General features: G+C 40.3%; 1 protein-coding gene across 3 annotated transcripts in view; it reads left to right on the top strand.

The window, feature by feature from the left end:
* LIMCH1 (LIM and calponin homology domains 1) overlaps positions 1–26,969 on the top strand; it is a 188,406-nt gene that overhangs the window by 47,491 nt on the left and 113,946 nt on the right. For all 3 annotated transcript variants that reach the window (XM_072125035.1, XM_072125025.1, XM_072125045.1), the window contains exon 2: positions 16,162–16,232. In XM_072125035.1, coding sequence (XP_071981136.1) covers positions 16,162–16,232 — 71 coding nt within the window. The remainder of the gene's footprint in view (positions 1–16,161; positions 16,233–26,969) is intronic.

Below are 26,969 nucleotides of genomic sequence, written 5' to 3'. Positions count from 1 at the left end.
TTATTTGGTGACCTGATCCTAATCTAGTAATGATTCCATCCAGAAGTCAGAACCTTACAATAGTATTTATCACATATGTGACAAGTTACTCACACAAGTGCTAGGCAGATTTTACATGTTTTCATGAGCTCCTTTACTTCAAATGACAAATCGCTCTGTTAAAACTTGTTAATTAGATATTTGTTTACAGACTATGGACTGCACACGGTCGAAAACTACTGCCCTTTTCATGAGCACTTTGGTTGAATTTTGTTTTTAACAGTTTTTTTAAGGTTTCTTTAATGTGTTTTGCCTTTTTCCATTTGCAAGTTTCACATTTAAAATCTAAAAGGGCACCAAAAGCCGGATGAACACCAGACGTACTTCTTTGTTATGCAGTTTTAGTTGCTCTGAGTGAATTCACCCTTATGGTTATATGGGTTGTAGTACCAAGCTTCATTGTTATCCTATGGATGGAGGATAACAATCTGATCAGTGGGGTTCAACTGCTGGGATCCCCACTGATAATAGTGTGGGTCCCGTTCCCATTGATTGATGAAGCCTCAAATTGAGCATGAATTGTGTTGGTCCATTCAATACTATGGGAGTGTCACAAATTGATGGGGTATCTCCGGCACTCCCATTAACAGTCTGAGAGCGATGGCGATAGCCAAGAGCTGTCCTTTCACGTTTCTGACGCTCCGATAGTATTGAACGGAGCGGCAGAACTCACTCTTGACTTAATGAGAACGAGTTTGTTGTGATTGGTGGATTCCAACTGATTAGATTGTTATCCCATATCCTGTGTATAAGGTATTTCAATAATATTTAGTGCACCCCTTTTAAGTGTGGGTTCACTATCTTCTCCCACTCTAACATCCGGGACATTCTTCTTTTTCATGATTTTCCCATCACCCTGGCATATGGCCTCCTCCACAGACAAATCCAACCCCTTATCCTATATGAGGTGCCTCCGGCGTGCCAACAGATGATCTCATGTATTTTCTTTCCATCTGATAATCCTTCTATTCAACTTTTATACCTTGTTTTCTTTGTAGTTGAATCATTTGACTTCATGGCTCATTTGAGAGTACTACATAACTCTCTGGATGAGGAATGCTTGTTTCTTCTTGGCTTTGTAGACTAGGTGGGAGAAAAATGGAGCAATCTATAGCAAGTATCATTAAGCCAAATCTGTTTTGCATATGGCATAAAGTGAACCCACCTGTTTACATGTCAATGGTATTTGCTAAAATTGAGTTGAAGATTATGTGATTGAGAAAAGGCATGTAATGTACAGAACATAGATGGAGAATAACTCAAGAGATACGATGAACCCAATCTTGTGTTTCATGAAACTATTACAAGTGTTCCTATACAGATTATAGACAAGGTTTTATAATAATTGTATTAGTACCAGAAAACGATTTATGAAAATTGCTTGCTGTTTTTATTCTTTGTAGTAAAACCTTTAAGTAATATCCTGGGATCAGTAAATTGGAGAGACTGCAGAGCTCAGATGTAGACTGCAGTTTTATAAGTAACTACTAAAAGCACACCACCATACTGAGACTGGGCTACATGCTGGCCATATGACGAGCAGATGTGATGTTGGTTTCCTGTGAAGTAGAAAACTGGACAACAACGTGAAAAGGGGTTATCCATTTTTAACAAATAATTGATATTATTTGTGTTATAAAAAGTTCTACAATTTTCCAAAATACTTTCTAAATGAATTCCTCATGGTTTACTAGATCTCCTCTTGTTGTCATTCTATAGGAAGCTTCATTGTTTACTTCCTTGGTCCATGGTCATGTGATGTCACATAGGCGCACGCTATAGGACGCAGCTTTGATTACTTTCATCTGTGCTCCTGTGTGGCATCACATGACTATGGTCCTGTTTTTATCCACAGGAAGTAAACAATGAAGCTTCCTGTTTAATTACATCAATTAGAGAGACTAGAAAACCACGAGGAATTGATAGACAAAGTATACTGGAAAATTGTGTAACTTTTCATTTTACAATAATAAAAATTATTTGCTAAAAGTGGACAACCCCTGTCATGACATGATCACATTAAGTTTGTGATCCCTCTCTAAAATGGAGAACTCACTGTTCTATTTAAAGGGAACTTGTTGGCTGTCCCACACTTGTATTCCCCATGAAATAACAATTATCACGCTGCTCAATGAGTCCTGACATTTTAAGGATTTCCAGACACACCTCCTTGACTGTGTTAATGGTAATGCCCAGCTATGAATTTATACATACATTTCTAAATTGAATGACGGTGGAATGAAACAACACAGACTTATTTTAAGAAATATTACTTCTTGGAGAATAGAATAATGAAACCAGAAGTAGTGACCTCTATCCCCATTAAAGATCATTAATAGCACCCATGGGAGCAGTATTATTGGTTGTCATGATCTCCTCTTGTGTAGAAATATTTGAACTTTGTTTTCTATATTATTTAAATTTGTTCTTTTGTTATTTCGGGAGGTCTTCTAAGTAGATTGACAATGCGTTTCTACATTTGATATGTTTACAGAAAAATGTACTTGTATCTCTTTCAGAAGAACATGAAATACTAATAAATGTCAAAAACTCAGAGGGCGGCCATAACAAAGAACAATGCGGTCCGGGATGGAGGAATCTGGTTTGCTGTTCTGTAATGTAATAAAAATATCTCCTTGGCAGAGAGTGACTGAGGGATGGGACACCGGAGGCATTGAATCCATAAAGTGTTGCCATCAAAGCCATTTTCCTTATTATCCTGCTACAGACTCTGTTATTGTGCATATCGTAACACCCACCAGGCTCACCCCCAACAGCCTGTCTTTGTATTGGGAATCCTTGGACGCAAGCCTTATTAACCACAGATGGGCTGACAGAACAAAGCGTGGAACCTCTTGTGGTTCATGTTTTGGCTGTGTCATGGTATTCTCTCTGGGTAAAGATCAAGAACCACTCCCTGCATATCCCACTGTAACCCTGTGTCTGGAGCTACTTACAATATAATTGCCTTTTTTTCTTTCTTTTGTATTGTTAAGCAATAACTTGGCACTCAACACGGTTGAAGAAACTGGAGCCCCATCAATAATGGTCCTGCGGGCTTCCCTCCATGAACGGATCCATTCTGCTTCTTAGCTCCTGCCATGTAAAATGGTACATGAGAGCAAACTAGCTGAACCCACTGGTTTGTGCTGTGCCAAGAACAGAAAGGGGTGGCAATATGCCTCAGTTTTAGAAGACGTCTTAGGAAATTGCCCTTGTCTTCATCGGAGACCTACCAAGTTCTGTGGTTTATGTTACATTCTTAAAACCTTCATTGTTTTTGCTTGGTTTCCTTTTTTGCAGCTTTGATGGGCTCCCAAGTCTTATTCAGTTGCCAGATCTATTATACGCATATAAATTCAGGCTATCGCTGATAGATCATGAAAGATGAATGACCTACAGACTAATGGAGCAATAAGTCTTGTGAGGGACACCACCTTAAACAAATCATATTACACTATTCATAGTCAAGCTGTTGGCAATTACATTTACTTTTCTTTGAGTTTGTAGGTTACCTCCATATGATCTTGTGGGTTGAAATACATTCCATACAAGATTTTCAAAGACCTGTCAACCCACAAGATCATTCTAAGATTCAGAGACTGTTTCTGTGGCAAAACACGGAACAATATGTTCCCGGCTCTGCCAAAGACCTTGGAGTGCACATGATGTTTGTGTCCTGTTTGTTGCCCCGTTGCAAACACGAGAGGCCTCTCTGGAAGTCTTCACCACTGATCTTCTTTTTACTTTATAAATTGTAATGTCCACGACTAGCTTTGTACCTGGGGGCAGGAGAGTAACGTGCCATCACACCTAGATCTTCGTTTGCGAGGTCCTCAAGGGTCTCGGCAACTGGACTCCACTTTGGACAGAGCACTATGACACATGAAAAGTTTTTTGAAAGTTACATTTCAGACTTGAAACAGTGTTGTCCTTTGTCTCAATCATCCTTTGTCCCATGACCGCAAAAGATTTTGAAAATCCAATTGTCACTGGCGCTAAAAAAAGTTTGTTTTTTTTGGAGATAGTTATAAAATATACAGGTCTGACTTGCATACAAATTCAACTTAAGAACAAACCTAAAGAACCTATTTTGTACGTAACCTGGGGACTGCCTATATATATATTTGTACTATGTTTTCATCATATCTCTCTGTTACATAGAACCTCAGTGACTCCATGCCCTGCTGCACAGACTACATACACATGGGGTTTGCGGTCTGTGTGAGGCTTAAATGTAAGCAAAAGTTGGTTCCAATCTAAAATTACATGTGGCAGCGCTGTTCTGCCTCATCAATTTCACAGTAAATCAGTTCACCAATCTGAAGCAATTCACTAGGATTGGTGTAAAAACCATGGTAAATATTACATCATGGAAACTGTGATGGCCCAGGCTTTGGATTAAGGGTGTAGACTAAAGAATATTATGCCTCTGTTTTTTGATCTGCAGTGTAATTTGTGGGGATCGCAGTAATGAAGCCCCCAGGCGCCTAGATCACATTCAGTTTTTAATCACACAGGTTGTCCTGATTTGGTACTGATGTTTTATTCCCAGTTACTGAGGCCTGGGAACTGGTCTCTTCCAGAGAGAACTCGGCCATGCTGAGCACATTTGGCATGCAAAGCCGGCATTAACTGCAGAGGCATCTAAATGTAATCCATACCTGTAATTATCAAATTCGTTTTCGACTCTTAACTGCTTCAGGGCACAGTTTCCCTTCTTTTCAACCCTTTGTGTATTGTGACCTAAATTAAGCATTTGTGGAATTTGTAATCTTCCAATTTACAAATGGAACAACATTAGCGGGTCCTATTTGTCATGAGAGAATTTTATACTGTGATTACTCAGTGGCTTCATTTAAAGGGAACCTGTAATTGGCGATTTGCCCTATAAACCACTACCAGAATATTGTCAAGCAGTGTAACAACTTCTAGTTTTTGTTCCTTTCATGGCCCAGTGTTATGGCATCATCCAGTAAATCAACTTTGAAGTGAGATGTAAATTGGTTGTTTTAACTCAAGGAGGAGGAGAGCACCAGAAGATGCTGCCACCATACTGGGTCATGAAAGAAACATGATATTTAAGGTGTTCAGCTGCTTGGCAACATACTGCTAGTGGTTCATTTTCTGCTGACAGGTTCCCTTTTAAATATTGTTTATGCAGATATACATTCTGTACAGTGCAAATGTAAAGAGTATGTACAGTCGGTCCCCTACTTAAGGACACACAACTTTCAGAGGACCACAAGTTAAAGAAGGACTCTCTGGATGCTTTACTATAGTCCCAGACGGCAGTGATCAGCTGTAAGGTGTCTATAATGAAGCTTTATTGATAATACTAGGTCCAATTACTGCAAAAAATGTGGAAACTCCAATTGTCACTGGGGCAAAAAAAATTTTTCTCTGGAACTACAATTATAAAATATTCAAATTCAACTTAAGAATTAACCTATGGAACCTATCTCGTAGGTAACTCGGGGACTGCCTGTACTCATAATCTGTAAAGTATATGTAAGATGAGCAAGCTCGAATTTACTAAAGTCTGCTCAAAAATACTCGTGTAGGGTATAGTTGACATCTACACCAAGCCTGACCAGGCATACTGAAATAACCAAGAGGCCAGAACGTCTTAGTAAATCCGGTGTGCCGTACAGGGGTTATAAATGTCTTATGTACTTTGCCACAGTCTAAATACATCTCCCTCTATGTACTGGTCCACAACACTTGACATTATCTTGCATGGCATCCTCCAGTAGGACATATATAGTTTTTATTAGGATTATTGGTGTAAAGCTCTGAAATAAAAATTTTTGGTTCAACATCAGAATTTGAGATCCCCTCTTTACGCCACCTCCATAGGAAGGTGGGCACGGCTGGCTGCAGAGTGGGCCGTTCCTGCCTTGTGCCACTGCACTCGCTATACACTGTGCAACCGTTTAAGCTTGAAAAGGTGCAGGACAAGCCGCAACCTAACACCAGCGTATGATAAAAGTGTACATAAAAATTAACTACTAATAATAGGGGCAGCCGTGTAATGCAATTTCTTATGTTCTGGTGTTTTTTGGGAGAGGCCTGGGGGAGTTGTGTATGTCCATAGTGTATTTTTTTTCCCTTACAAGAGGACAGCCATAGGGGAATGATCCGTGTCAGGCGCGCTCAATCCCATACAAAGAGTTAAGGCGGTGGAATTTCACACGTAATCGTTTCAATTATGCAGCATGCATTCTTTTGGAATTTTCTCACTGATCTCAAAAGACTGTTGTGCTGTGTGCCAGTGCCTGTCTGATGACAGCGCAGACTGATCTTTCCAGTGAGATGCACTAGATTGGGGACACGCTCACTGGAAGGTATGACATGCTGTCCAGATCCCAATTTATAATGATGAGTGTCTTACATGTCAAGTGCACGTCATTGTGATGACAGATAATATAGATGTATAATGTCTGCAAAAACTCCAGAGTAGGTAGAGTGTGATATCAACATTTTCCATCTTTTTAAAAGCCACTTTCCTTTTGCATGGTATGGGGTCGGCATATTTTGTTTTGGTTCAACTTAGATTGAATACTATGGCTTGTTTTCTGCTGCAGAAAGTACCCAGGTCTTCCATTGATGTCACAGCTTGTGATGATCAATCCCAATTGTGTTAACATGTTAAATTCTAGTACCACATTGCCTCACAATGATTCTAATCTTATAAAATATCTGGAAACAGGAACACTCCAATACTTCTCTGCAAAGGAACACCATGTTAGTTAAGCTGAGCCAAATACGGATCTGATATGGGGAGTGGGGAATATATTGACTAAACAACCTTTTTGACAATTTTTGAGAAGCTAATCTCTTCCCCAAAAAGTTCAGTTTAAGAAGTTAATCATCTACATTGTGGTTTTTCATCATCTGGTGTTGTATTTATTTATTTATTTTAGGAATGTTGAATACTTCTCTGTAATGCCCTATACATGGAATAACAGCTTTTTTTTAAGGAAACCTACCATTAGGAGTCCACCAGCAAAAGTAGATGTGATGGTAGATTCCTCCTGCTGCCTCTGCCCCAATCTGTAATTTAATAATCCTGGAACCCAACTTGTTAAAAACTTAATTTACATATTAGAATAAACTGCAGAGGCTACTGGGGCGTGAAGTAAACTACTCCACACCCCAGTAGCCTCTGCAGTTAATTTACATATTATTAAAATAGAGTTGTTTAACAAGTTAGTTTTGGTTCTTGGATAGTAGAATCCTCATGGTTGGTTTTATTTAAATGCTATGAAATGTTGTTTTATTGTAGGATGTCTTTATTCATATATTCACTTACTATATTTTTATTCTTTATTAATGCCAATTGGAAAGATTGTAGACGGACTCTTTCCTAAACCTTCTTGATCCGTGAATTTTATTACGTAGCTTACATAAAGTAGTATTTGTAATGTGCTTTGGATATAACTCCTTGTTTAGACCTCAGAAATTGCTTCACTGCTTCTATTAATGTTTTGCTACTTTTGTTGGCTGTTGTTTAGACATCCACATCAAGCCCCCCATGGAGCACTTGTCTTTTATACATTCTTACTCTATAGTTCTTCTACTGTATTTCGGGTGTCTTCTCTCTCTTCGTAGCATATGTGTTGTGTTCTTTAATTTGCTTTAAATGTATCGCCTTTGGGTCCCTGCATTCTCATAAATGTCAGGGCTGAGTCTGTGGACCCTCTGGACCACCGCAGGAGATGGTACTAGCTGACACCTGGGACCGGAGTCTAAGTGTCACCTGGTCTTCACCAGAGCCTGCCGCAGAGTGGGATGGTCTTGCTGCGGCGGGGGGGCCACCAGGTCATTCCACAGGTGCGACTAGCCCGCGGTGGCTGCCAAGGTAGTAATGTAGGAGACAGACTGTATCCGGCGTGATAGCAGGAGAACACTACAAGAAGGCACACTAGGATTTACATCAGAATCGCAGGAGCTAGCACATGGATCAGGAACACGGCAACGGACTGGCACACAGATCAGGAACACCACAACGGACTGGCACACGGATCAGGAACACCACAACGGACTGGCACACGGATCAGGAACACAGCAACTGACTGGCACACGGATCAGGAACACCACAACGGACTGGCACACGGATCAGGAACACAGCAACGGACTGGCACACGGATCAGGAACACAGCAACGGACTGGCACACGGATCAGGCACACAGGAACGCAGGATACACAGGAACGCAGGATACACAGGAACGCAGGATACACACAGGAGCTTTCTCTTCAGGTGATGGCTTGAAGATCTGACAAGGGTCACAGGAAGGGGCAGGAACTTGTAGCAGGCCAGCGCCAATTATCGGTGCACTGGCCCCTTAAATCTTTGAGAGCCAGCGGGCGTCAGAGAGACCGTCGCTGGAGCCAGGGGAGGTAAGTTCAGCCGTGTTCCGGGGGCAAACGCAGGAACACGGGTGTGCCCACGATCCAGGACGGGGATCGTGGGAGCACCCGTGACAATAAAGCTTTCTTAGACCACATAGGGACCATATTAGACAACTATAAAATATACCACCATAATGAGAGGTCTCTATAATTGAAACATATCAATTAAATTAGTGGTCGTAATGGACAATACAACTACCTATTCTGCAGTTATTCAGGATATGTAAAACATACAGCTTTCTTCTAAAAACCGTTTTCCGTAAAGGAGGGTGAGGGACAAAGAGCACACTGCATCCTGCAGACAGGAGAAGCTATTCATGAAAAGAATTTGTCCTGCCTGACCATAATCAGAAGGTTTGTGGTCAGATCCCAGAGCAACAGAAATTATATACACCAGGACTGATAGAGACAGGTTGGAATTATATCTGCAAAATGCTGTATTTTTGTTAATGACCGTGAATAAGAGAATGTGATATCTTGTTATCCTCAGTATATTTAAAGAGAACCCGTCATGCAAAATAACCCCCCTAAACTAAATATATTTTCATAAACTGCCATTAGAGAGCATTGCCTCTATCCCTTCATTGTCCCTCTACATGCCTGTAAACCTAAGCAATGAGGTCCTAAAGCTGTATGCAAATGACCTGTGAAATGTCCAGTGAAGCATTAGCATATTCAAGCTGTCCACTCTATTCATGAGTGGGAGGTACAGCCACACCCCCAGTGCATGACTGACAGCCTGTATAATGATGTGAGGCTGTATAATGATGTGTTTCCTGGTGCTGGTGGCCACGCCCCCTGCAGCCTGTGTGTGCATGTGTGTGTGTTTAGAGATACAGCAGCTCCAGGCAGCCATGTTACAGCAGAACCTGTCAGATTCATGTGTAGCTGATGTCTGTGTCTCTCACCTGTATATTAGGAGGATGCAGCATGTCAGCAGATGCAGCACACACACTAGCAATGCTTTACTATACATTACACACAGACATGAGCAGGGGGAGGAGAGGGGAGGGCTAACAGGGGTGACATCACTGCCTCTGACCATGTGACCAGCCTCATTTATATGATAAAGAAAAGATGATTTTACAATGAATAATGTATGAAATAACTAGATAAAGGCTGGGATGGGATCCTTGTGAGCTGCTCCAACAGGTAGAGGTGACAGGACAAGTGACACAGACCTGATGACAGGTGTCCTTTAAGAATCTTGTCTTCGTGGGAATACCCCTTAAAGCTTCAGCATCCTCCATTCGGCAGCTCCGCCTAACCTGGACATGCTAACTGAGTATTAACTCTAACTATTGAGCGACAACTACAGTCCCCAAGATAAAGTCTGTTCTACAAAAAAAATCTATATTATAGTCCTAAAACAGCAGATTACATTTTTTGTTTTCACTATTATAACACACACAACCTGGATCACAAATTATTAAGATCCAAAACAAATGCATTAAGCCATGAAGAGAACACCTGATGAAGATTGAAAGCGGAATTGTGGCATGACATACAGTTAATGAAACATTCAGCTTCTACACAGAGGTAATGAGACATAAACTCTGTGTGGGAGGCATATGAACTAGGTGCAGCTTTATTAAAGCAAGAAATAGTTCCGGACATCCACACTCCTTTGTCCTGTAAAACTATAGAAGAGAATACATCCAAAAATCTGCAAATCAAAAAGCAATTTGCTTAGCCCAGCTGTTTTCTTTTAAGATGTTTCCAGAGTTCCAGAACGCTAGCTTCTTACTTCTCCCATTAAGTATAATCTCCATGGGATAACAGTCATGTCTTTTTAGATTTAATGCATGTCTTTAAGACTGTGGTCAAGAAGAGCAATCTGAAACCTTGTCAAAAAATTCTCCTTCAGTTTTCGGCAGGGTGGAAAAAACTCTGACAATGTTTAAATGGTGGGAAGTCAAATGAAACTCTAAAAAAAGACATCCACACCAGGATTTCCATGGCTTAATCTGTATATTAGGAGGGATTGGTGTCTCCCTAATCCTTTAATAGATCCATCACATCTTTTGACCATAATCGGATTACTGCGTTCGGTGTAACTTTATATTGTGAGCCTACCTCTTGGAAAGGTCTGCGAAGCTGAACATGGCAGCGCTGTGTCAGCTTTATGTTCTTACCTGTTCACTCAATGACATTAAAAGATTGGGGAAAGGTCACATAAAACAAGAAGATATATGTAATATCAATAAATTATAGAAATTTTGTTCCACATCACAAAAAGTTTCTATAGTTTTGATGGGAAATCAGTAAGCAATTCTGACTATGTAGATGTTGGTAAGGAGTAGTCTGGGAGAACTGGTTACATACTGGTTACACGGGAGTAGTAGCATGTATAAAATTCTCTCCTTCTTGGATAGGGGACATAATATTTTCTAATATAAATACAATATGTGTCTCAATGGTTAGCACTACAGCCTTGCAGCGCTGGGTTCCTGGGTTCAAGTTCCATCCAGGTCAACATCTGCAAAGAGTTTGTATGTTCTCTCTGTGTTTGCGTGGGTTTCCTCTGGGTCCTCCGGTTTCCTCCCACACTCCAAAACATACTGGTAGGTTGATTAGATTGTGAGCCCCAATGGGGACAGGGACTGATTTGGCAAGCTCTGTGCAGCACTGCATAATCTGTGTGCACTATATAAATAAAGAATTATTAATACTGGATGCTCAACTTCACTGAATAAATAATAATAGCAACTCTTTATTTATATAACACCATCTTATTCTGCACTGCTATACAAATCATGAGGTAGATATAGATAGGGAAATAAAATAGGACATTACAGAGTGATGGTCATATGAAACAATAGGCTTGAGGGCCTCGCTCGCAAGAGCTTACAATCTATGAGAAGGAAGGGAGTGGAATAAGTGCTTGTATAATGTTCCTGCCATTTTTTATAAGGGATCTGAAAAATTAGATTGTTTAATTAAATAAATAAATACATTTGCATAAATCAGGTGAGTGGGAGGTTCTAATTAAAGAAGAGCACAATCTTAGAACACAAGTTGGTCGAAGAGCACGAATAGAGTGTTAGACTGAGATTAGGGAGGAGACATATGAAGGTGCAGCACTGTGCAGAGCTTTGTGGATGAGGGTTATTAGTTTTGGCTGTATTTGGAAGGAGATGGGCAACAAGTGGAGTAACTGGCACAAGCTGGAGGCATCCGTGTAGTGTCTGGATTGAAAGTCTGCTGCTCCATTAAGAATAGGTTGTAGAGAAGAAAGTTTAGTAAGTGGAAGACCAATTAAAGGGGTATTCTTGTCTGGGCATTCACATCCAGATTAATTAATCTGCCATATATAAACATTTCTTCAATTAGATGTTATTAAAAAAAATGTTCCTGTGTGAAGATAATTTCTCATAAGTATAGTAATATGATCCCTTAGAAACAAGACTGTGTCCCTAGATACGGCCATGTCTGCTGGAGGGATTGCACAAATAAACAAAAAGTTTTTGTATATGAAATGTCCGAAGAGTTACTGCAGGTCCCACAGCCATCCTGTGGTAATGATTGCTGAATCCATTGGGTCAGGCAGGACTCTATAGCCCAAGTCTGGCCACCGCTGCCAGAGTGTGACGTGGTCGTATCCGAGGAAGCTATCTCGTTTCTAAGGGACCGTATGACTACATTTATGAGAAATTTTCTTCACACAGGAACATTTTTTTTAATAACATCCAATTGAAGAAATGTTTATATATGGCAGATTAATGAAACTGAATGTGAATGCCCAGATGAGAATACCCCTTTAATAGGGAGTTACAGTAGTAAAGATGAGAGTAAAGCAGAGTAAAAATCAGGGTTATGGGAGAATTTTAGACAATGTTTTTACACTGAACATAGAGATTGGGGGGAGGGTCACTTACCTAATTTGCCATAACTTGTTCTTCTTTCTTCAATTCCGTTGTTTTAATAAGCTTGAGCCGTTTCTGTGCAAAAGAAGAGTTTTACAAAGAATAATAAGAGAAGTTGAATGAGTAATGTGTTGAGTTTTGAATCGTTAAAATTGCTGACAGATTTATTTCAACGTTGCCAAAACATTATATAGCTGTCAAACTAACAATTCTTTGGCCACCGCTTTTCAGAGAGAGAGGTGATCATAATGATCATGAGTCTCCGTGAACTCTTTTATCCTATTTTACAATACTACTGTTCATGTTTATTGCAGTCTTAATTTGCTTTTTTTTATAATGTTCCTGGTTTTCTGCTGTTATCTATCAACAAACACAACTTTATCTTGTTTGGATAATTCATACCAAGACTTGTTCCAGAAGTTTTTAGCCACAACAAGCATCACAAGTTTTTCATTTTAGCAGAATTTCCAAATCGGGTCAGAAGTTTATGAAAACTGGTATCTCATCCACTGAAAATATGACTGCTATCTGCATACCATTGTGTTTCATTGCCACAAACCAAAAATGTGTCTAGCGGCTCCCTCACCACAGTTTGTGGTGAGACAACTCCCTTCTATGCCTGGCTTGTTTCTCTAAGAAGCTAAGACCATTGAATGTCAGAGACTGAGTAATGGCTAATACAAACCACAGAAGTCAAGTTTCCCTGGAAGGTCACCATCTATGCATTAGGAAATATAACTACAAAACTAATTTTCATACATGATTTTTAGAATTCCAGGTTAATTTTGGATGTTCCCTTATTTGGGAGGCTTCGGCAGAGAGCACCAACCTTACATGAGGACTTAGCTTTGTCCATAAATTATAATAATTATTTATTTTAGTGGGCCCTTTTGTAATGCTTCTTTTCACTTCTGAAGGCACTGCTGGAGAATTGAACTCTTCTATATATCAACTGTAGACAGCGATGTTTCAATGTGGTTGCATCTCTTCAGTACAGTGTAGGGAACTACTTTGGCTTTTGACTAAGTTCAGAAAGAAAGTTCTCTTTACGGAGACTTTGCCAATTAAGGTTGCCTTGTTGCTGTGTGGAGACTTATGGCCATTGATGCACCAATGGGGATTTCTGGGAAAGTTTCCCACCAAAATAGCTGATCATTTTAATTTGGAGGTATATTTGTAGCAAAAAGGGATTATCCAAAATGAACAACTCAATACAGGGTTATGAAAATGCCTCATAAAGCCTGCAGTTATTATGAATTTCTAAATTCACTGTATTTTCTGTAAACCGTGCGTATATAGAATTAATAAACCTATAAACGGGATTTGTGGGGAGTCCACACAAGATCTGAGGGCTGCTGCTCATATAGTGCTGTGCAGTGGATGCAGGGTGTATTGTCACTGAACTGAATAATGGATGAGGCTGTGTTGATGGAGACGGCAGGTGTTAAAACAATTGTAAGTAACCATACGTTTTTTTTTTTCTTTCAATTCATGTTAAAAGATGGGCACTTGATATAGGAGTTTGCATGAGGGAAGAGTCATGAGATTGGACATCTTATCAAGATTGAGTTCAGCAATCGCATAAATGGACAAATATAATGTGTTTTCCCTGCTTCTCCTGCAATCTAATCAGGAATACTCTAAAATTTCAAAACCTTAAAGAGAACCTACCACCACGAATCTACCTATAAAGGTAGATCGGGTGGTAGGTGGATGTAAGGGACGTGAGGATAGCTCTTTTTAGAGCTAATCCTCACGTCCCCGCTAACTTTAGGTACACTTTATTCCCCTAATATGTAAATTTCGTTATGCGGCTACTGGGGCGTGGCGTAGCCGGCACGAGGCTACACAGCGCGGCTACTCCACGCCCCAGTAGCCACATTACTCCTCCTACCCCATTACTCCTCCTACCCTACCCTACTCCTCGTAGCTGCGCGCCCTCGTCCGTCATGATGGCGTTCTGCGCATGCGCAGAACGCCGGCCGACGGCTGAGCAGTCCCAGCTCCGAGTCCGGAGCTACTGCGCATGCGCAGTAGCCGGCTTGTCAGACGAGGGCGCGCAGCTACGAGGAGCTGCGCGCCGCACGCAACCGGGTAGGAGGAGTAATGTGGCTACTGGGGCGTGGAGTAGCCGCGCTGTGTAGCCTCGTGCCGGCTACTCCACGCCCCAGTAGCCGCATAACGAAATTTACATATTAGGGGAATAAAGTGTACCTAAAGTTAGCGGGGACGTGAGGATTAGCTCTAAAAAGAGCTATCCTCACGTCCCTTACATCCACCTACCACCCGATCTACCTTTATAGGTAGATTCGTGGTGGTAGGTTCCCTTTAATGTTATTAAATGGTTCAGAGGCCATGAACACCTGTCTATGGTGACTTTGAACGGTTAATCATTTGTTGGCCTTCCTGCCTTTTACCCAATCCCCTATAATTTCTTGTCTACTATTCTGTAATCATTACAAATGATTCAGTGATTTGTCAAGTTCTCAAAACTCATCTAGAGTTGCCTAGAGTAAACATAAGTGCACAATACAAAATCTGCTTGTTCTAGGCCTCCACTATGTAGCCGTACATTTATTCATATAGATCAGCCTATAGCTATCAGATATTTTCCAATGAAGAAGAAAACCACAATGCAGTCATTGTATGAAGAGGTTTGTAAGAAATCTTCTAACACGGGGTCATGTACAACATGTTTTATCCCTAACTGGGCTATTCCCAAACAGATGGTGCATATGCGGTTCCAAACATGCCTAGAAACAGGTCAGCCTTGTCTCCCGCTGCCATGTGTCTAGGTGGTGCCATACATGCCTCGAAACAGGGCCCAGTTGTAACCGTGAAACATTTTGTTATAGAGAAGATTGTATTGGTTGGATTTCTCCCATGAAGGTGCAGTTGGCTTTCTGTTAAAGTCTTTCTTTAGATCTACACTCATTCAAAAATATGTCGCCAATTCCATGGTAATACTGCAAATGCACTATAAGTAGAATTGTGTCATATTCATGCAATAAAATCTTAAAGAGTAAGTAAACTTTAATTTTATTAATTTCCTAAATTAATACAGCAAATTGTATACTTTTGCATTATACTTCATTAAGGAAAGTAATCTTTTCTGTGCCTTTGTACTGCTCTTTCTCCAGTAGTGAGCAGTGCACCTGAAGGCATTGAGAGCTCACTCCTCCTCAAACAGATGAGAAAACTAATGATTAACTCTTGCCACACAGAGAGAGTATTTCCCTTGCTGATTCAGTTCTCTGAAGAGATTAGAATATCCAGGTGCGGTCTGTAAAGAGTTAAGTCATTTGACACTTTATCGGGTTTCTTTTTCTCTCAGCTGTCAGTGGATACAGCAGAGAAAGCCGATTTTACACAAACTGCTTAAATAAGGAAGAAAGGCAGAGGAAAGAGAAGGACACAGGGACAGATTTCTTTACTAAAGTGTATTACAAAGTTTTCTATGTTCACAGCATGTTGTATGATGCAAATCTTTTTATTTTACTTTGAAACACAACATATTTCTTTTAGCGTCTTCAAAATATTCTACTCTTTCAAACTTTTTTGAAGAGAAAAGGTCTATTAAGTGATTTTGGCATAATGATGACTTTTGCATGACACGCCCCATTTGTTTGGGGGGAAAATCCTGTACAGACCAGGAAATTATGACCTTCCTTTGTGGGGTCCACATCATTTCGATAATCTAATTTTGTCTGTATGATAAGTGATTTTAGGATTTTTTAAAAATGCAGGAATTATCCCATACATCCCAGCTTACATTGAATGCTTAATGTATGAAAATGTAAGACTGTTATTATAATTCTATATTTTTGTTTCCATTTTGTAGCAAGTTACGGGTAGAAGTTTTGGCGACAAAGACTTCCGTACTGGACTGGAGAATGGAATCCTTTTATGCGAGTAAGTCAAATTTTTCTTTTAATTTTCATATTTAGCAAGAATAAATTTATGATGAAGTTTTGACAAAATCCAGACGTGTAAAGCTTTACAGACATAAACCATGTACACGGGCTGTGGTTTGTATCTTTAATGGACGGTTCCCCACACTATTAAGAGCAACGGAATCGGAGAGAATTCCCAGGAAACCACTAATTTTTACAGATCCTGCCTCTTTATTTAATGTAATATTTTGCTTCTAAGTATGGAATGTGCCAGAACAATGGGTACAGTCTATATTTCAGCTGGATTAATGGCAACATATGGGCAGAAAAAAGAGGTGGATGGGAAATATTCTCCTCCGTTACAGTGCTTGTCCAGGTTTTTAAAAATTTTTTTTTTTTTAACAATTGGTCCAAGGTAATGGAAAAATAATAAAGCACTTATCTCTCAAGCTGGACCTTACTTATTCTCGTGCAGGCCTCCCGCCAAAACTGGCCTCTTTTGGACACTAGGTCAACCGCATTTTCCTGCTACAGTCCCTCGCTCTGGCATGTATTGAGCTACATTTACATCTCGTCTTTTTGTTACGCTCAGCATATATGTTGGGAAAGTTCTCGGCGTACACACTGAGGGTACCTGTAGATTTATACAGGCAAAAAGATGGATTATTTTTTCCTTTGTCTGCATAGTATGTGTTGTATACTGTGGAAAACACAGGATGGAAAACACAGAAAGATCTTCCTCTGGCTGAACGACTTGTGCTGCTGAGTATATGCTCCAGGATGTCCCCCAGAGATTTAACTATCCGTATACACATTGAGCTCATACATGGGTAGCAGCCAATCTCCTCCCACCACCTTCAGGAGAGGAGAGGGTGCTATGCATACAGTGGAAAATGTCCGTGCCATATATTGTAAAGACATCTAAAGAATCCACCCAATGTCACTTTATAACGTATGAAAAAGAGGAGATATGATTAGTGGTGATATGACTGTAGTGGGTAATGCTGTCTATGTGATGTCATTGTTGAGCTTATATTTACCATCAGAGGCCAGCAGTGATGGGAGTGGGGCCACTGGACTGGGGGTAATGACCGAGGTAAGTATAGGTTCAATAGTAAAAAACATGGTTGATCATATTTTAAGAAATGGATGTGATGGTCAACACAAGTTTTAAGGTACATGCAAATGTGTAAACCTGCCTCTGGAAGTACAGGAGAAGACCTGTGTGCTGATGTTCCAGGGAGAAAGTGGACAGTTTTATCTAATACGATACTATCCCTTTAAAGTTTATTTCCGAACTGTATAACTACTAATGATCTTCTTAGAAGTTCTGCCTTCCGGCTGATAGGCTAAAGACTATTCATACTCCATCCATTGTATAGTAGCATAATGTCATCGCTACAATACTTTGCATATGTCATTAGTAATATAGTCCAGGAAACCTCCATTAGGGATTCCATGTTCCTTGCACACGACGTGTTCTCAACTGGCTGTATTCTGACCATAGCACCCAGCCGAGCAGAGAAGGAAGGGGTAGTGAGCGTTCCTCATCCATCCTCTCTCCGTAGGAAGCCAAGTGGCTGCTCCACAAATCGGTCCAATGATCCAACATGTTCTTTCTTTGACCGCCCATACCAAATCATTAACAGATTGCAGATCAAAACCACTGGGCGTCCACTTATAGACATAATGACTCCCGGCAAAGCTGTGCAAAGCAGTTTATGTAATCTCAGAATATAACAAGCCATGAGGAGATGTACGGAAGGACAGATCTGTATACATGATGCATGGCCAACTTCATTAGAGCGCTGGCCATTGTGTGAAGAAATGTCCTGAGTATCCATAACATTGAATATGTTAGCAACTCCCCCCAACTACAAAATTCTTCAATGCACTTGCAGTAGTTGGGTGCAACACCCCTCTATAAGAAGGCATCTCTCAATATTATACAGTTTGTTGGAAGTACAGATAATAATTCCTTCATTTATATAGTGCACACAGATTACGCAGCACTGCATAGAGTTTGCCAGATCTGTCCCTGTCCTTTTCCTTTTTCCTATGAATTCTTTTATATTAAAGGGGTTGCAGGGACCAGAACGCCAGAAAGACTTTATCTATTTTGTTATTTTTATATATTTTTCTACCCTCTGGAAACAATATCCTTTTAATGATAAGAATTATAAACCATTGCCAGGTCATTGAAGGTCAATCTACCAATCTAATATTGTGGATCCATTCTTAAAAACTCTTTTTAATTTTACATGTTGCAAATATTTTTGTTCAACCAGTGTAATCACATTTCTTATTTCAATTCTATTATATGTTACATAATATTTTATAAATGGATTTTATATGTATTTTATACATGGTAAAATTGTAAAGAGCCATGAACTTATTTCCTTATTCAATACTATTTTACTCCTACGTATTGTATGTTGTTTTCTGAGGCTTTCATGCTGGGATTAGCTGAACCACAGCTGCAGATCTGTAGGTTGCCCTCTCCATGATATAGCGGTATTACTTTGCTTCCATTATGTAATCTGTATGCATGTGCGCCTTCCTTCCATACGTTACCCACAGTGTGGGTGGCTTCTTGTCTCTCTCTCATGTGTTCTGGTTTAGAAAAGCTGTAATTTTAGTCTAATTGGTGTAAGTAATTAACAGACTCCATTTCATCCACTGAACAGCTATGAGATCATGTGCAGGTCCGCTGCAGGCATGTGCGGAAGTAGGGGAAGCTTTTATAGTCGTGTCTTTACATTGTGGTTTAATTAGGATTTAGAGGTCATTATGTTCTAAGGATAGCACACTAAGAGCTGTTATTGTTGGGTATATTTAGTTTCTATGTTTGCATTAGCTTCTTTAGAGGATTAGGTAACTTGGTTGACATTACTTTTAAGTAGCTACATGCTAGCGGCAACGTAATGGCTACAGATGTTTAGGTTGTACCACATCAATTAACAATAAGTCCCTTTTGGTCATAATCCTAGACCATGCATGATGATTAACATTCATATCATTGTATTTAATAATAAATCATATTAGTGAGCTGTTCTAAGCCGTGTACTAATGAGCGTCATTAAAATGTGTTTGTATTTGATTTTCCTGACTACATTTCCAGTGGGGCCAACAGCATGGGGGGGCGGCAGCAGGAACTTGAACCTCGCAATGATGGTTGCTTGGCCACAGGCATCACGGAAGCCTGGGGTTCTGTTGTGGGTCTCATCCACACCTGCTTGGGCAAGCTAGGTGAAATGAATAGTAGAAGGTGAGGCCATTTGTGTACAACATATCCCCCTGGTGCACACCCACTGTAGGTGTCTAATCCCCCTGGAGATCTTTTGTGGGAGGCCCATGATGGTAGTGGCAGGCCAGGCACACACAGTGAAGTGGAGACCTTTAACAACTCGCAGTTTATTTTATTGGCAGACTTCAAACAGGGCTTAAACTGGCATACTGTGGCAATAATGAGCGCTGGTACGCTGAAGTCAGCATGGACCAGTGGTTAGCTATGCTGGAAAAATCTACTGGTTTTCCCAGAATTTGATGTAGATGGCCTACCTTTAGAATAAGCCATGAATCAGTGCCCTGCTCTAATGAAGTGGAGTGAGCTTCTTCACTTGGTGAAAGGCACAAGCTGATCGGTGAAGGTCCAAGTTCTGCAATGAGTCCCATTGTCAATAATGGGTGATGTGGCAGTTTAAGCATCCACCTTTATGCTCCATTCAGTTGTAAGGAAAATACAGAGGAATTCCTAGTCATTCTGCCTCTGTCATTCCCATGAAACAAAAAAACTCTAAATGGCAGGAAATGTTTTTAAAGCACCGAGAATGGCAAAGAACCCAGCAAATCGGGAGAAGTGTATTCGAGTGGCCATCTGGGTGGAAGACTATCTGCATTAATTATAGGGGACACACATGTTGCATTGAAGAAGAATTAGCATATTCCTCAAGGTCATCTATGCCTCATTAATGCCACATATCCAATGCCATATTTCCAGGAGATTTCCAGTTGCTGAGGACGTCAAACGGGGGTGGGGTGACTCCGACGGTTCATGGCTCCATTTGAGGATAAGATACAGTAGCTCACCATTTCTGTTGGCATTAGGCCAAAACTTTCATCATCCAAAGGACAAGTGTCTACTGTACTGTCTTATCATTAGCTAATCCTTTGACAGAGAGACTTTCTAAAGAAGTACTACAGCTTGCAAACCTCTTCAAAGGCAACTTCTCTCCCTTTCTGAACAAATTGGCAGCTGTTGGTACTTGATGGATTCTTCGTGTTTATGGTAATGTGGACATTTGTTCCATCATTTTAGACACTAAATAAAGGGGACGCTTAATCTTATGTCCTTCTTACATAACTACAGTAGCAGACAGGTCATGAATACACTGTGACCTAGTAGCTATATCACTGGGTGAACATGGAGTTCACTGTATGGTTAAAGCAATAGGAATCAAAATTTCTTAGTAATATGAGTTTAGAGCAGACCAATGATCATGATTTACAAGTGCACTGTGTAGCCTAAGATGGGTTTTTAGTATTAAAGCACATCCTGGTTCTCTTGATTTAGACATATCAGCATTAGGGCCATGTGTGAGAGGTCGTCAAAACCACTTGGTCTTGGTATAGGAGGCTCAGGGACTATTGGGTACGACTGCTTCTTCAACTCTCCGCTCTTTGTTTTCTAGTCCTCCTCTGCTGTGTGCCCTACCTAGTCTGGGGTCTGTCTGATTTGATTGAGTATGGTGTATGCATTAACTGAAAGATCATAATTAACCAAAACATTGGTTTTGGGAAAAAGTCAATTGATCTTTCAGGTCTGGGGTCTCAATTTGGCCGTCTAGTAGGTCGGGGGTTGATTCTTATCTAAATGTCTACAGTAGAGTGAAATTGTTTTCCAAGTTATACATCGTAGTGGAATTGCTTAGATGTCCACTTGTATAAAATATTTGATCAGTGTTTTTGTTTGTTTTTACATATATAGGTCGAAAATTCCCTATGTACAATATCTTCATGGTCTGCACTACCACATAACTAAATAATGGCACCATACTTTTACTTCATCTTATTGAGAAATTATCAACAAGTGTTCTGCCTATGAACGATGGCGGTAGTATTTCAATACTTCTTGGAACACGTGTTGGATTTCACATTACCAAAAAAAGTACAGCAATAGAGATCCTTACCTATAGTGATCAAAGGCGTTTTCAAAAAATTTCGTAAAATCACTTGGGAGCCTGGGCAATGTTCAGGAAAAAAAAATCTCACTTTTATAGCTCTGACTGGGCCTACTTCAGTCAATCAGTTGGGACAATGTAGTTCAAACCTACAGAAACTGAGATGCTCAAACCAGAGCAGGGAAGGAACACTTTTTTTTTTTGTTTTTCTTTCTTTCTTACCAATGCTGTTCCCCCATTAGAGGGTTGTGTGGCGTATGCCATGACATATCACTGTAGGATGTCTTTTGTCGACTTTGGGACATAACTATAGTACATTCACTTCAACGTGGACAGACATGACCCAATGAAGGGGTATAATTATTACGCTGTGGAGGGTATATTTCCAATCGGATCAGATGCCAAAAAGACTGGTGTCATGTCATCAATATTGCCAAGAATAAACCTTTCATAAGTAATAAATGGGATCTCCTGGGGCTATAAGTTGTCTGGTAAATATGGCTGCAGCGTCTTGAAATTCTAATGAAGTGTTTAATTGAGGAGAACATTTGACTTTAGACTCGAGGAAATGGGCATTCATTTGATCATGCCTCAGAAGTGAGACACAAAGAGAAAGACGCCGGGTAGCACGTCGTAAAGAGTCTTTTTAGCATTACGTCAAGTGGATTTTTAAGGAATGTTGCGTATAAAGCTGAGAAAGTAATTTTTAAAGATCTTTTTACTATTTTTATGATCTGTAGTAACAGACTGCAAGTCGTGTAAAGTTGATGGGCAGAAATTCTGAGTGCAATAGTTATTCACTTCTAGAGTTTAAGGAATACCCTGGGAAATTAGTCTTGGAAATGTTGATCCTTCTTGCTGCACCGGCACTTGTCTGGCCAAGGGTAAAATAACCGTACGGACTGATCATAAGAAGCTGGATTGTGCAAACCTTGTGAAGCCTCTCTACCATGTATGTTCCAATAAGGAAATGAAAAACTGAATACCTTGTTGATGAGGTTGATGGATAAATTCCATGTGGCCGCCTTATACTTCACGTAGACGTGTAATATATCTTCACTCAATTATGTGACTGTAACCAGTGCGACATGAGAATGCGTTATAATAATTATGTGACGACATTTACACCTGTATTATGTGACACCCTTTCAATTTAAAGAGATAATCCAGACTATGATTATTATGTGTCTTACTACCGTATTTTTCGGACTATAAGGCGCACAAAAAATCCTTTGATTTACTCAGAAATCAAAGAGGCGCCTTAGAGACCAGTGCACCTTATATATGAACCGTACTTACAGACAACAGCTGCCTTGAACTGTGCACAGGTCTGCCACCTGCTGGTCATTCATCCTTATAATCAGGTGCGCCTTATAATCTGGTGCGTCTTATATATGAACCTATACGTTTTAGCAGGCATTTATTGATGGTGCGCCTTATACTTATAGTCCGAAAAATACTGTATATACATAGACATTCATTAGAAAGTAAAATGTCACGTTACTGCAAAAGATTGACCTTAAAGGGAACCTGTCACCACATTTTTCATAAATACAGCTAGTGGCAGGTTCCCATGGAGCCCTACTAACTAACTGACACCCTTCATAAGCTAAAAATTGTTCCCATCAGTTTCCCATGTATTCAACTTAATAATTTTAATGGGTATCCAAGGATGTCTATAGCGAGTCAAAGTGGGCATGGCCTCCTCAGGCTGAATCCAGCAGCTCCTCCCCATGATTTCTCTGGATGCAACAGTAATGTCACGTGACCAGGCTGACATCAACGCAAGTCCTTTAGCTTCCTAACATTAGCAAACTGTACACCAAGTATATGTCTCATGAAATCACAGCAGTCTGCATGGAGAGGAGTAGAAGTCCAGACAGGCATGTTGGGATTTTTTATGCTGTCAGATATGTGCATGGGTACAGTTTGCTAATGTTAAGAATTAAAGGACCTGTAATGTCACCCTGGTCACATGACACTAGGCCACACCCTCAACTTGCTCTCTATATATGCTTAGATACCAGGCAAGTTTATAACTTTGATTTTATGGGGATCTGAAGCACACAATTTTTATCTAAAAGAAGGGGGTCAGTCAGTTATTAGGGCTCTATATTAACCTGCCACTGTATTAGTGAAAAATGTGGTGACTGGTTCCCTTTAAGCTTTTCTATGACAATCTGTCCCTAATCTTAAAGGGTTTGTCCACTTTAAGCAAATAATTGGTAATGTTTTTGTAATAAAAAGTTGTACATTTCTGCGATATACTTTCTGTATCAATTCCCCATTGTTCTCAAGATCTCTGCTTGCTGTCATTCAACTGGAAGCTTCATCGTTTACTTGTGGATAAAACCTGGTCCATGGTCATGTGATGTCACATAGTTGCATGGCTCATTATAACATGGAGACTTATCAGAGCTGTGCTCCTGTGTGACATCACATGACCATTGACCGGTTGTTCTCTACAGGAAGTAAACAATGAAACTTTGTATAGAACAACAGCAAGCAGAGATCTTGAAAACCCGTGAGGAATTGATAAAGAAAGTATATTTGAAGACTTTATTACTTTTCATTACGCAAACACTACCAATTATTTGCTAAAAGTAAGAACACATTTACCTTATGCTCTTACGAAGGCCCTTTGCCATTGAGTTTTTTTCCCAAAAAGCTCTGCCGATGTAAAACGATTTTGCCTATTATCTTTGTTACTAAATCCAGCCGTTTCTTTGCTACATCCCTCCATCCCAGTCTGTGATTCTACAGACCTTTTTCTGTCTCTCTCCTCTCCTCATACTGCTCCCCTCCCCCCACCTTGTCATCAACTTTGCAGATAAGCTATTAACCCTTAATGCTCACTCAGCACAGATTTCATGTACTAATCATTTCTTCCACTTATTACATGTTCCCTGCTCCTCCATGTGATGGAAGCTGCCAGGCCAGACACCATAGCAATTTTAAAACAATATCCAGACCACAAATATATTCAACCTTCTTTATGTATATAAATACTTTACATGACCAGCAAGCATAAATACATCACCAAACTTTGGCGCGATATGCCATAGTCCAAAGAAAAGTCCACACGGAGCAATAATGGCTATTCACTGAGACGCCAACGTGGCAATTGCTATGAAAAAAACAGAAAGTGAGAACCCCGGTTACTAGACCAGTGTACACACTGAACGTTTAAAAAAACAGAGCCTGATTTGTGTATTTGCTTAGGCCAGTCACCATATACATCCTGTATGCACTGTGCAGTGTTCAGTGGATTTACTTGTGGGAAACTTAATCGATTAAATGCTAAATCACAAGGCATCATGGGACCTAAGGGCAAGCTAACTGTCAATGAGAAGCTAATAACTTGTGTTAAAGTAGTTTTCCCATGGAAAAAAATTCTCAAATCTCAATCCCCTAGTGATGATTACACAATAAAGGTCATTTTAATCCCTTGCTTTACAATTTTACTCAATTTTATTGCTGATTTAGCTCCTATCACTCCCTAGGCTGCTCAGTGCAAAATTCCAGGGTGTGGGCAGGGACTCTCTAAGCAGACACATTATAATCCATCTAGTTCTGTGGGGTGACAATGTGGTTAGATTATCGGGGTACAGGTGTATATACACATATTTGGCTTCTGACATTGTACTAACACAGTGACACATAGAAAGAGAGATGAGACAGACCAGAGATGCATGAGATGCCTATTACACAGAGTTCTCACAGATATTTGCCTGCCTCGCCTTCCCTCGGATAACTTATCTGCCTGAAGCTTGTAGCTTGATGTGGTGCTGGCAGGAAGTGAATCAGTGAGTGTCTGAGCTCTGTGCTGTACTACAGGAGGCGTGGCTACAGGCACAGAGCAGAGTGACAGAAATCTCAGCAGGACTGCCTCACACGGAAATCCAAGATGGTGGCCCGACCCCAAAGTCAGAAGTTAGGGTCGTGTCTAGAGGCAACTGAAATTATGTACACCAGGACTGATAGAGACAGGTTGGAATTATATATGTGAAATGCTGTACATTTGTTAATAAATTGTGAATTAGAGAATGTGTTATTTTGTTATTCTGAGTATATCTAAGAAACTTGTCTTCGTGGGAGAACCCTTTAACTGCTATTATTACTATTCCTATTGGAAAGCATCTGACAATTTCAAAGTTTATTAACTTGATTGAAGTATGTTTTAGCCTGTGTTCACACATTGCAGATGTGTCAAATGGTTTAACCATGTCCTACAAACCGGAACACTTGGAACAAATATGCAATTTCATCTTTGCAAGGTTATGTTCAATTATGTGAGATTTCCTGTATTAGCCTCAGTATCTTACAATCTGAATTGCATTGCATTTTAGGTGGTAGTTTTTTACAAGTGATATATTATACAGCTGACACCTAGAAAATACAAAATCCTCACCCAGCACGCCTAGAACATAATACAAACAGTGGCTCGGTGTGTAGAACATCGTGGCATTTAGAGGATTGCTGGCTCGGGAGGTTTCCTGTTGGCAAATCTATTGTAACATTTACTTAGCAAACTGGGAAGCCCTCAGGCATGTGCTATATAAATAATGAAATGTCATTGTGTCCAGTAACACTGAATGTTCTCAGGTGCTTTTTCAGGATTTCGGAAAAGTACTCCAAATCCGCCGTAGCATCTCCTTGGGAACCAAGATCCTGGTTCTTAGCCTCTTTATGTTTCTGCTATTCCCTGCTGCTCGCAGGAGTTCATGTGTAGGAGGTGGTGATGGAGAGGCTTGTCTCATCAGGAGACGTTTTAGAATGTAAAGTAACCATTGATATTTGTTCTCTGGCAGTATGATTGTCCTGTCTTTTATTATTAAACTCTGCAAAATGGGTAATGAGATATAATATTACTATACTAATGTGTCTTCTGTGCTGGGAGCGGTATGAGAAACAACTAGGGATACATTGAGCAAGGAGATATATATGTGTAGAAGGAGCATGTGTGTATGTAAGTATGTATATATGTGTGTATGTGTGATATATTTATATAGCGCCATCATACTCCATAGTGCATTACAAATCATAGGGGACATTTACATATATACCGTATATACTTGTGTTTAAGCCGAGTTTTTCAGCACAAAGTCAATAATAAATATATGAGTCAATAATAAATATATGAGTCAATAATAAATACATGAGTCATTAATAAAAAAAAAACCATAATACTCCCCCTCCGGTGTCCCCAATCTTCGTGGCGGATTCCGATCCCCGTCGCGGCTCCCCGTGTCTCCTCTTCTATCTTCTCTCTTCTCTCTTCTCTAGCCGGCAGAGTCGCGTCAATGCGATCTGTCGGCCGTCGCACACTATGATGTGGCGGTGTCGCAGCGTAGTGTGCGAGGGCCGACAGATCGCATGGACGCGACTCTGCCGGCTAGAGAAGATAGAAGAGAGAAGAAGCCGCCGGGAGCCGCAACGGGGATCGGGAGCCGCCGAGAGCCTACCATCATAAATCTACCTATTAAAGGGGTTTTCTTATGAATCGAAGTGATGAGACCCCCACAGATCAAGAAGACGAGGGGTCCGATGGGGTCCCAGGTACCTCTGCCAGACTT

Source organism: Engystomops pustulosus, chromosome 1 (genome assembly GCF_040894005.1).
Source record: "Engystomops pustulosus chromosome 1, aEngPut4.maternal, whole genome shotgun sequence".
Taxonomy (NCBI): domain Eukaryota; kingdom Metazoa; phylum Chordata; class Amphibia; order Anura; family Leptodactylidae; genus Engystomops; species Engystomops pustulosus.
The sequence above is the reverse complement of the archived record's forward strand: the minus strand, read 5'-3'. Positions and strand labels throughout refer to the sequence as shown.